This window comes from Eublepharis macularius, chromosome 6, assembly GCF_028583425.1.
Source record: "Eublepharis macularius isolate TG4126 chromosome 6, MPM_Emac_v1.0, whole genome shotgun sequence".
Classification (NCBI taxonomy): Eukaryota; Metazoa; Chordata; class Lepidosauria; order Squamata; family Eublepharidae; genus Eublepharis; species Eublepharis macularius.
The window spans coordinates 7,853,231-7,865,343 of record NC_072795.1 but is presented as its reverse complement, the minus strand read 5'-3'; the positions used below and the strand labels follow the sequence as shown (position 1 = coordinate 7,865,343).

At 45.5% G+C, this 12,113-nt stretch overlaps 1 protein-coding gene across 1 annotated transcript in view; it reads left to right on the top strand.

Annotated features, from left to right (window-relative positions):
* The window catches only part of LOC129332441 (cytochrome P450 2J5-like), a 38,791-nt gene extending 27,613 nt beyond the window's left edge, over positions 1–11,178 (top strand). The window contains exons 6-9 of the mRNA XM_054983574.1: positions 5,413–5,554; positions 6,590–6,777; positions 8,028–8,169; positions 10,408–11,178. Of these exons, the coding sequence (XP_054839549.1) occupies positions 5,413–5,554; positions 6,590–6,777; positions 8,028–8,169; positions 10,408–10,586 (651 nt within the window). The 3' untranslated portion in view covers positions 10,587–11,178. The remainder of the gene's footprint in view (positions 1–5,412; positions 5,555–6,589; positions 6,778–8,027; positions 8,170–10,407) is intronic.
* The last annotated feature ends 935 nt before the right edge of the window (positions 11,179–12,113 follow it).

The window sequence follows — 12,113 nt, the reverse complement described above, 5'->3', positions numbered from 1 at the left end:
AGCTGGGTGAAGGTACGGGGAAAGCATTGCCACCTCCTCTGTGCCTGATTCTGGCCAGGTGAAAGGGGGGGGCAGGCATTGCTGCCTGCTCAACACACCTGATCCTGGCCAGGTGAGGGGGGGGCATTGATGCCTGCAACACGCCTGAACCTGGCTGGGTGAAGGGGGGCAGGCATTGCCACCTGCTCTGCACCTGATCCCAGCTGAGTGATGGCAAGGAGTGGGCATTGCCACCGGCTCCGTTCCTGAGCCCAGCTGGGTGAAGGCGGTGGATGAGCATTGTCACTTGCTTTCCTCCTGATCCCAAAAAGGGGCACCTCCTACACCGGACAAAAACAAAAAGAGGTGGGAAACCACAATAGGAGGAGGAAAAACAGTCAAATAATAAATATGAATGTAAGTTGCACACACACACACACACACACACACACACACACACACACATATATATATATATATATATAAAGTAACCAATGCTCTAATTAAATAAATTCATAAATAAGTGATGAAAGTGCTTATAAATACAAATAGTATCTATAAATACAGATCAATCTATGTAAACAATATGAAACCACCAAACCAGGTATTGCCAGCTTTACTGAAAACCTAATATCTGTTTCATCCTTTTTCTTTCAAAGAAGCCGAGAAGAAGATGTGAGAAGACCATCCAGACAGTGAATATCCAAGGTAAGTATCCACAAGAGTCAAAATAAATATAGTAAAGTCTTATCTCTGTCTTTCTGTAGGTAATGCCGGAAAGCCAGACTGCCTTCCAGGGCAAGGAACCCTTCCGCCCAACACAGGGCTGGCAACAGGACTTGGTGTTTCGTCAGCTGGACTTCTTCAGGGGTGGTGTAAGAGATCACCTCATGAGTCTTTAAAAGTCAATCAATATAATAAATAAATGCAAAAAACTACAAAATTATATGAGTGAATCAAATGTTAAAAGCAGCTCACCAATCCATTAAGCATGCTCTTCTCGTACGGTACAATGGGTCTCTCTAGCGGCGGCTACAAGCAACTGCACCCCAAGCCATCAATATATACAGGCAATAGGACAATGGGACAGTAAAGTTCTGAATTAAAGAACCCTTCAGCGAGAACAATGAAAAATAAAGATTACAGATAACAAGAATAACAAATGTCACTATTGAGTCCATTTGGTTTCAAAGAGTTTAAGGCTTGGATCCAGTATGTTTCCATACACAGTAGTTCCTTCTTTACCCAGCTTGGAATGGAATGTAACGCTGTAAAGGAAAATTCCTCTTCAGTGGCATGAGTGCTAAGAAAATGCTCACCCAATGGTGCATCAATAACCTTATTTCTAATTCGTGATAGGTGTTCCAAAAGGCGAGTTTTCAGGGGACGAATAGTGCTACCCACATACAAAAGATTACATTTACAGATTATTAAATAAACCACAGCAGAAGTCTGACAGGTGGTAAATTGTGTCGGATGCAAAGTGAAGTCCGTCCCACAACGGAAATGTCCTATGGGTGTGTTGCTTTGCTGTCTGCTTGGTATGAAATCTGAGTGCACAATAAGGTCTTTAAGGTGGCATGATCTTCTAAGACCAAGCTCACATATCAAAGTCACTTGGCAATCAGATATTACACATATAAATTTCTTGATGTGGTAGTCTTCCTCAGAGCAAATAATTCTCTTGGTATCAGACCCTACAGGAAATACAATGATTGCAATTCCTAACTGGTCTATGATTCTTATCACCCAACGTTTCTTAAAAACGATATTCCATATGGCCAGTTTTTGAGACTTAAACGTAATTCCACCAATCAGGAAGACTACACTAGGGAAAGTGAAAACCTGGCGTTTGCTTTCAGGAGTCGAGGCTATCACAGGGAAATTGTTCAGCAGGCACAACTTAGAGCTGCAGGAGTGGATAGATCAGATCTTTTTGTAAATAGGCATAGGCAGAATAAAAATCATATCAGATGGGCTATTGATTCCAGTCCCATGTCCAATCTCATCAAAAAAATAGTTCTTAAATATTGGCCACTGTTGGATGATATTAAGAGATATGAAGAGACTCCATCTATTGGTCTTAGAAGATCATGCCACCTTAAAGACCTTATTGTGCGCTCAGATTTCATACCAAGCAGACAGCAAAGCAACACACCCATAGGACATTTCTGTTGTGGCCACTGCTGGCTGTACTCTTTTGCCTTAACCAGCAACCAGTTTTTGATTCCTGGGACGGACTTCACTTTGCATCTGACACAATTTACCATCTGTCAGTCTTCTGTTGTGGTTTATTTAATAATCTGTAAATGTAATCTTTTGTATGTGGGTAGCACTATTCGTCCCCTGAAAACTCGCCTTTTGGAACAGCTATCACGAATTAGAAAGAAGGTTATTGATGCGCCATTGGGTGAGCATTTTCTTAGCACGCATGCCACTGAAGCGGAATTTTCCTTTACAGCGTTACATTCTATTCGAAGCTGGGTACAGAAGGAACTACTGTGTAAGGAAACATACTGGATCCATACCTTGAACTCTTTGAAACCAAATGGACTCAATAGTGACATTTGTTATTCTTGTTATCTGTAATCTTTTTTTTTCATTGTTCTAGCTGAAGGGTTCTTTAATTCAGAACTTTGCTGAGCCATTGTCCTATTGCCTGTATATATTGATGGCTTGGGGTGCAGTTGCTTGTATCCACCGCTAGAGAGACCCATTGTACCATATGAGAAGAGCATGCTTAATGGATTGGTGACCTGCTTTTAACATTTGATTCACTCATATAATTGTGTAGTTTTTTGCATTTATTTATTATATTGATTGACTTTTAAAGACTCATGAGGTGATCTCTTACACCACCCCTGAAGAAGTCCAGCTGACGAAACACCGAGTCCTGTTGCCGGCCCTGTGTTGGGCGGAAGGGTTCCTTGCTCTGGAAGGCAGTCTGGCTTTCTGGCATCACCTACTGAAAGAAAGAGATAAGACTTTACTATACTTATTTTGACTTTTGTGGATACTTACCTTGGACATTCCCTGTCTGGATGCTCTTCTCACATCTTCTCAGCTGCTTTGAAAGAAAAAGGATGAAACAGATACTAGATTTTCAGTAAAGACTGTATCCTTTGCAGCTGGCAATACCTGGTTTGGCGGTTTCGTATTGTTTACATAGAATAATCTGTATTTATAGGTACTATCTGTATTTATAAGCACTTTTATCACTTATTTATGAATTTACTTAATTAGAGCATTGGTTACTTTAAATATATATACACAACTTATATTCATACATATTACTTGACTATTTTTCCTCCTCCTATTGTAGTTTTTGACCCCTTTTTTGTTTTTGTTTCCCCCCCCCCCCTCCTGATCCCAGCCTGGGCTTCCTGCTGTGGCGCGCTCTCTGAAGGGACGGGCTGCCTTGTTGTGGCTTCCCTCCATGGCAGTGCCCTCTGGAGGTGCACCAGGATAAGAAGTGAGTTGTCAGGAACATGGCTTGCCTTTTATATAATAGGATTCCATAGAGTCTTGGAGAAACCAAAGTCCTAGAATGACTACAGAAGACAACAGAAGGTGGATGCTTTAGGACTTCTGTTTCTCCTCTGTGGCATCGTATTGTCTAGTGATTAGGAGAAACCGATTTTCATCTGCAGACATAAACGCCCAAGGCTGGTTGGGGATAGAGAGAGGGATGTGGCTGTTGTTGGTAAGTGTTCTGCTATGGACCTTCAGAATGGATTTTTTCCTTAACACTGAGAAAAACTTGAAGACTACTTTGGAAATTTTTTTTAGGTTGGATAGTACGTAATTGGATTAGTAGCCCGTTATAGCAGCACAAATATTTGAGGTTAGTATGCCTAGAACACATATATACAGAAGCCTATATGACATAAACTGGAAGAAATAGGTAAAGGGAAGTGATATGAAGTGGGAAACTTAAATTTAAAATCTGAATTTTGGTGAGAGGAAGTGACCGCACAGGAAGGGGATGATTTCTACTAGCAGACTTTTGACCTGGATGTGACATCACAGGGCGAGGCATCACAGGATGTGACATCACATTTCCTTTTGGCTCCTTCCCCAAACTCCACCCTCTCTTGACACTGCCCTGAAATGTCTAGGAATTTCCTAAACCAGAGATGACAGCCCTGAAGTGGCTTTATCAGCAAAGAAAGAAAGAAAGAAAGAAAGAAAGAAAGAAAGAAAGAAAGAAAGAAAGAAAGAAAGAAAGAAAGAAAGAAAGAAAGAAAGAAACGAAACGAAACGAAACGAAACGAAACGAAACGAAACGAAACGAAACGAAACGAAACGAAATCATAAAGGGAGAATAAAATACAGAAGACCATAGTAGAGATTAAAATAAGAGTGAGGTTGTTTAGGAGACGATGAAAGAAGCTGGATGAGAGATGAGATTAGCCACACTCTTTTCCTCTTAACCCTTTTCAGACATTTTCAGACAAGTGTACTGGAAGCTTGCCAACCACACATGTCAGGAGTGTGAGCTATCCAGGTGACATATATGGTTCCCATGGCTTTTGCATGCAGGTACATCCTCTGTACATGCTACACGAAACCATGATTTATCAGAGTTTTGGTTCGTATTAATTAAAGCTGAAAATCTGTGCATCACTCATTTCAGCCAATGGTTGTGATCACGCATATCAGCTGTTGGCCACCCAGTATGTGCAATTCCAATGTCTGGAAAGTGTCTTTTTTAATGCTTGCTTCTGTCTGCCTTCTATATAGCTTTTCTGACTTGCTGTCTTCTCTATGTCTCACCAAACTATCTCTATTATGCTCTCTGTTTCTTGAAATATTGCTAAGTATCCAACTACTGTAGGTGGAGACAGCACTACAAGCATCATGAGATTTGCTTTCAGAAATGACGAGGGTGTCAGACCGTGGCTTGCTAAAAGTTGCAACTCAGCCCACCTCTTGCAATAAGACAAAAGTCCATTGATTTCAAAAGGCTTTACTGAAGATAGTCAACAAATAGAGTACACATTCCAAGATACATTGATCTTAGCTGAACTGTAGAATTGTTACGAATGCCAAGCAAAGGATTAGGTACAGAATAGGCAGATCTCCCCAGGCCCCATCCTCCCCCTTAGTTCTCAAAACAAACGGCCCGAGGGTGAGAAAAGGAAAGTTTCTCAAGGGCGGCAGGAAGGCGGAGGTATGCAGACGATAACAGTCTCTCTCCCTCTGCCAGGCTCCCAGCAGCGGTCTTCCCACCTGCAAGAAGCACACTTGACACACTGACCAAGTTAAAATGGAGTCTCTTTGGCTTAAACACAATCAGAACCTGACAGAGGGAACACATTAGAATGCTTTCTTTCCCCATGTGAATGTTCAGCCACAAGCCCTTTAGGATTTATCATCATAAATATCACCACAGAAGTGTAACACTCCGTTTTCATATGACTTGTCCTGTAGACCAAAGATCAGCCAAACCCAGCCTATGATGAAGATAACATGATCCAGAGCATACTCGACCTGTTCATGGGTGGGACAGAGACGTCCAGCACCACGCTCTCCTGGGCGTTGCTCTACATGGTGGCTTATCCTGATATCCAAGGTGAGTGGAGAATGAGATCCGTCCCCGATGCTCCACTGTTTTGGACCAACTGGTCTATTTAGCTAAATATCATCTGACTGCCTATGGTTCTCCAGGATCTCAGGAAGAGCAGTTTTCCTGAATACCTAACATCTGAACAGTAGGATTTTTTAGCCCAGTGGCACCTTAGAGACCAACAAAGTTTTCAAGGTGTAAGCTTTCGAGAGACAGAGAGTCCCTGGGAGCTCAGACTCTCAAAAGCTTACATTTTGAAAATCTTGTTCATCTTAATGATGCCACCAGACTCAAATCTTGCTGTTCTACTGCAGATCAACATGACTACCCACCAAAAATTAACCTGGTACGCAAATCCCTGTACTTGGAGATGCTAGGGATTGATCCTTCATGCGCTCCAAAGGAAAGAGAGGTTCACTCTTGGGTATCTGAGCATTATCTACCTAGCTCTTCCCCTCATCCAGTGTCTGACACTCTTAGACCAAAGACAAGAAGTCCTCATGTTCAAGAAGTTGAAGTTGACTCCTGCCCCTCAGTTCTTAGGCAAGTTTGTAGTGGTTCTTGGGAGCCAGTTTGGTGTAGCAGTTAAGAGTGGTAGGACTGTAATCTGGAGAGCCGGGGTTGATTAACCACTCCTTCACTTGAAGCCAGCTGGGTGACCTTGGGTCAGTCACAGCTCTCTTGGACCTCTCTCAGCCCCACCCACTTCACAGAGTGATAGTTGTGGGGATAATAATAACACACTTAATGCCCACACTCTGAGTGGGCATTAAGTTGTCCGTAAGGGTGGTATATAAATTGAGCATCATCATCATCATCATTAGAGAGAGAGAGAGAGAGAGAGAGAGAGAGAGAGAGAGAGAGAGAGAGAGAGAGAGAGAGAGAGAGAGAGAGAGAGAGAGAAGGTTTGTTGAGGTGTGTGAAAGTCTGTTTTGTCACACTGTAAGTTCTCTGTTTTGTTCTGCTTAATAATATAGGAATAATAAGTGTGTCTCCTGGTGCTAACTCTAGGTATGGATAATCGGTTTGTTTTTTCCTCAGCAAAAGTCCAAATGGAGATAGATGCTGTTTTGACTCCCTGCCAAACAATCTGCTATGAGGATCGCAAAAACCTGCCCTACACAAACGCTGTCATTCACGAGATCCAGCGCTTCTGCAATGTTGTCTCAACGGGGATGCCCAGGTTATGCATGAAAGACACAATGATTCGGCAGTTTCCCGTTAAAAAGGTAAACAGATACCTCTTTCCTTGTAATGTTTGAGAAAATGGTGCAAATATATATTTTTTGCAGCGTCTTACTTCACGCTTTATTTTGGTGTAGGTTCCTAAAGCGTTTGGTTACGAAGGCTTCATTGGCATGCAAGGAACACAGGAGAATTCTAGGTCTATCCTGTAGACCTTGACATGTAACTGTCCTGATTAATAATGAGGCATCTCTGAGTTGCTCTACACAAGACCTCTTACACAAGGACGCTCACATGGAGATGCAATATTAGCTGGGAAGTTGAATTTTAAAAGACAGTTTGGAAGGCTTTGTCAATTCCACCTCTCTAGAGCCAGCAGAGATGCTCCTCAGAGAGTTTATTTTACCTTCACCTCCCCACAGCCTCTGTCAGTTTCAACCCCCCTTCTGGGAAAGGGGGCAAGGATAGAGTTGCAAAGGTGTGTGAATGGATTCTCCTTCTGGATTCTCCAGTTCCTTATTCACAGCAGTTCCCAATACAAGGTTCTGGGAGGCAGCCCAAGTAGGAGGTCATAGCTCCTGAATCAGAGACTGGATCAGCACTAGCACATGTCCTCTTGTAGGGGACGGTCTCTGGCATTCAGGGCTGTGTGCTTTGGAGTGATTCAAAGATTGCTTTGGGGTGCAGAGGGCTTTTATTTCCCCCAGTTCCTTATTCACAGCAATGTCTAATACAAGTTCATGGGAGGCAGGCCAAATAGGAGGCCTTAGCTCCAGAATCAGAGACTGGATGAGCATTGGCACATGTCCTCTTGTGCTGGCACTTATAGGCACATATCGCCTCCTATTGGGAGGGGCTGCTTGGATGATTCATCTGCCTCAACCCCCATAAGCCTCGTGGAACATCTCTGTCTTGCAGGTCTGGAGAAATAATAACAGATCTCGTTGAGACTGGGCCTCCACAGACAGAGAGTTCCACCAGGTAGGTGCCAGGACCAAGAAGGCCCTGGCCCTGGTTGAGGCAAGGCAAACCTCCTTGGGGCCAGGGACCACCAGTAGTTGTTTATCTGCTTATCTGAGCAGCCTCCAGGAAATATAGGGTGAGATTATTAGATTATTATCGGATTGTTCTTACATGATTAAAAGTTAGTATGATTTCCAATTGCGTTCTTCCTGAGATCTTTTGCCAAGAGATGTTTCTTTGTGTACTGAAAAATGGGGCAATATTCATTTCCTTCAACTTCTCTGGAGTTAAATTGAGAGAAAGAAATGAATTCTTGGCTTTGTCCTCACAGGGCTTTGTAATATTTTCAAACATGGCTTCTTCCTTGTATGATCCTAATGAATGGGAGACACCCCGGCAGTTCAATCCGAGCCACTTCCTCGACAAAGATGGGAATTTCACCTGCCGAGAAGCCTTCATCCCGTTTTCTATAGGTAACTGCACAGATAGTTAAAAACTACTTTAAGGGAATTGGGCATCGGCACTCGTTCCGCATCCATTCAGGACTGTTTGCACATGGGGATTCCCCCCCCCACCAGACCAAGTGGAAGGCATCATGTGCCTGCTTTATTGGAAACCTTCCACACCATGCCATGCTAGTCTGATGCATAGTTTCTAGGCCTTCCAAGACTTTCTCTTTTAAGGTTAAGTGGTTCGGCAGTGAATCAACACTCTACTGGTCCGAATCCCACTACTGCCAGGAGCTCAGTAGGTGGCCTTGGGTAAGCCACTCCTCTCAGCCCCAGCTCCCCAGCTGTATTGCGGGGATAATAATAACACTAACTTGTTCACCGCTCTGGGTGAAGCACTAATCTGCCTAGAAAAGCGGTATATAAGTGCAGTTATTGTTATTTGTCAGGCCTGGCCACACCCGCCTCACTGCCCCATCATTCCTCCATGCTGCCTTCCACCACGTGGGGGCCGGGGGCAGGGGGTTGGGCTTCCTCTCTTGGACTCAGAGTTGTGGTGGGAAGAGGGCTGCTTGACCCTCTTCCTTCTCCTACCAGGTTGCACATGCTCTCTTTCCCTCTCTCTTGCTCTCTCACAATACCAACCAACCTCTCAACCCTGGCCTCATGGGGAGGAAACCCTTTTATCTCCCTCCTGGTTCCCTTCCCCCTTTTCCTTTCCCAATCACCTGCCGTCTCTGGCTTGTCAGTCTCCCTTCCCTCTAATGTGCTCTGTGTGATGGGGTTTCTGGCCTGCCACTCACCCTTGGTTGGCCTTTCCCTCCAGAACAAGGCCGCCTGCTGAGTTGGGCTCAGTGTGCCGAGGTTACGGCCACCGCCCTCCACCCATGCTCCCACCCCCAGATGACGGCCGGGTCTTGCTCTGTCCACCCCTGCCACTGCTGTATGCTGGGGCGTTCCTTCTCTTGGCCTCTGCCTGGCTCCCATTACTGCCCGGGTAGATGGTGAAGGCTCTTTGGGTGTCGGCATCTTTGTTCCACTCCTCTTCTGCAGCACCTGCTGAGCTCTGACCTCTTCTGGCTGCCTCTGCTCAAGTAAGGGGTTCGGGTGCACCAGGGAGGGGAGGACCTGGGCTGAGAGCCAAGCTACAAGTGATGCCTGACACAGGTTGGACACTTGTCAGCTTCCCTCAAGTTTTGATGGGAAATGTAGGCATCCTGGTCTTGCAGCTGTAATGAAGAGTCAAGCTGTAAAACCAGGACGCCTACATTTCCCATCAAAACTTGAGGGAAGCTGACAAGTGTCCAACCTGTGTCAGGCGTCACTTGTAGCTTGGCTCTGAGTCCGGTGGGGAGGGCTGTGCCGGACATCATCATCATCATCATCATCATCATCATCATCATCATCATCATCATCATCATCATCAAGCCAGAGCAAAGAAAAATCTTGTTTATTCTGACTTAAAAGGGGAAATGGTACACTAGTTGCAGGCTTGGGGTGGGACAAGCTTAGTGCCACTTTCAAAAAGGCGATGCTGAGATGCAGCATTCTCCTCTTTAGACCTTTAACAACTGAGCTGTTGTTGAACATTGAGGGATTGGGGCAGGAGGATTGCCGGGCTACAGGGAAGATAGAAGGGGACAAATGAACGGGGGATGGAGTTCCCAAATTTTAGTGCCACAATTGAGAAGACCCTTTCTGGGTGGTCACCTATCTAGCTTCAGATCGCAGGGGTACCCAAAGCAGGGCCTCTGATGATGACCGGAGAGATTGGGCAGGTTTATATGAGAGTAGGTGGTTTTCAAGGAATGCTAGCCTGGAGTCATATAGGGCTGTAATGGCGAACACCAGCACTTTAAATTGGGCTCAGAAGCAAATTGGAAGCCAGCCAGTGTGCATGGAACAAGACTGGAGTCATATGGTACCTACGACCTACTCCAGTCAACAACACTTTGGCTGCAGCATTCTGTACCAATGATAGCTTCTAGACAGCCTCACATAAAGCACATTGCAGTAATTTAATCCAGATGTTACAAAGGCACGGTGGCAAAGTCTTTCTTTCCCAGGAAGGACTGCCGCTGGCTCTCAGCAGAACCTGATGAAAGGCACCCCTTGCTCCTGCTGCTACATTAGGCCTGCATCCTGCAGCATCTCCACGCTATGAACCTGCTCCTTTATGCTACGAATGAGCCAAGGGAAAGACCAAAACCAACAAATGCTTATCGCCTTCCTTACTTCTCTCCTCTGGCTCTTTCCCCCCAGGGCATCGAGTATGTTTGGGAGAACATTTGGCAAGGACAGAGCTCTTTCTTTTCTTCTCCAACCTTCTGAGGCAATTCAGCTTCCGACTGCCAGACGGAGTGAAAGAAATCAACACGGAACCTATTTGGGGGGCAACCTTGCAGCCGCACCACTTCGAGATCTGTGCTGTTCCTCGATAGGCCTTTTGTTGTGTCTTGTGGTTGCTTGTGCGTGGAAAGCTGTATGGCACTTATAGACAACAATGTATGGCTTTCTGCTTCTGGCTTTGTCAGAAACCCGAGAATCTTAATAGACAAGACAAGTTTCTATCTAGCTCTCATGATTTCCAAGAAAGGATTTGAAATACGTTGCGCAAATTGCCTGTAGGAACGGGAACTGAATGTAGAGCTTGGCGAGTTGCTCCAGGATTATATGGCTCCCCCCATGCCTGCATTTTGGCCACTGGCTCTTAGTTACTTAACTACCTTTCTTGGCTGATTTTATAGATTTCCAAGCCTAAGAGACATTTCACATGTACGGTTGTGGCTAAGATTCTCTCTACACATTACTAACTACCTAGGGATGCTCAAGTGCAGGGTTGTATGTGTAGTCCTTCATTCACGTGCAGGCTGTTCTTGCTCCGCACTTGTGAATGCCACTTTCACGGGATCGCCCTTTGTGTAATGGCATCTGCAAATGATTGATTACAAAGGGCAAAGCACCAATTCAGCTCTGTTTTTGCTGTGAGAACAAGTCCTGTAGGCTCGATGTATTGTCGAAGGCTTTCACGGCCGGAGAACGATGGTTGTTGTGGGTTTTCCGGGCTGTATTGCCGTGGTCTTGGCATTGTAGTTCCTGACGTTTCGCCAGCAGCTGTGGCTGGCATCTTCAGAGGTGTAGCACCAAAAGACAGAGATCTCTGAGATCTCTGAGATCTCACTGAGAGATCTCTGTCTTTTGGTGCTACACCTCTGAAGATGCCAGCCACAGCTGCTGGCGAAACATCAGGAACTACAATGCCAAGACCACGGCAATACAGCCCGGAAAACCCACAACAACCTCCTGTAGGCTCCTTTGAATTGTCAATTTGCATTTCTTTAAGGTGGGAGAAAGTGTCAAGATCTGCATTCCAATGAATGGATGTGGGGGAAACTGGGATACTTTTAGTGGTTGAGGGGGAACAGATATCAAACACATGAACGTATTCATGTGGAGCAAATTGAAGTATGACTGTGTGAGCGAGTGCATGGGAAGTTGGAGGGGGGACCCATGAAACGAGGTTCATTTGAGCATCCCTAGGTACCAAGTAACACGTAGAGATACTCCCAGTAACTGAGCTGTGATCCAGCACTTTGCTGGTTCAAATCTTTCTACTGCCATGAACTCACCAGGCAGCCTTGGCTAAGCCACTCCTCTCAGCTCCAGTTCCCCAGCTGTATTGTGGAGATAGCAGCCCTGACTCTTCACTGCTCTGAGTGGGCAGTCATCTGTCGAGAAGACAGGGCTGGATCTAGGCTTGCCGGCGCCTGGCACAACCCTTGTCCGGCCCTCCGCATGTGCACACAGCACGCGTGTACTCCTGGCGCTGCATGATTATGTCACTTCCATGAAATTGTCACGCAGGGTGGGAGGCATGCTGCATGCATGGCAAGCCAGCTGCCCCAGTGCCTGGTGCACCGTGGAGCTGGCAGCGGTGGCACGAGCGTGTGCTGGGGTGGCTGGCTTAC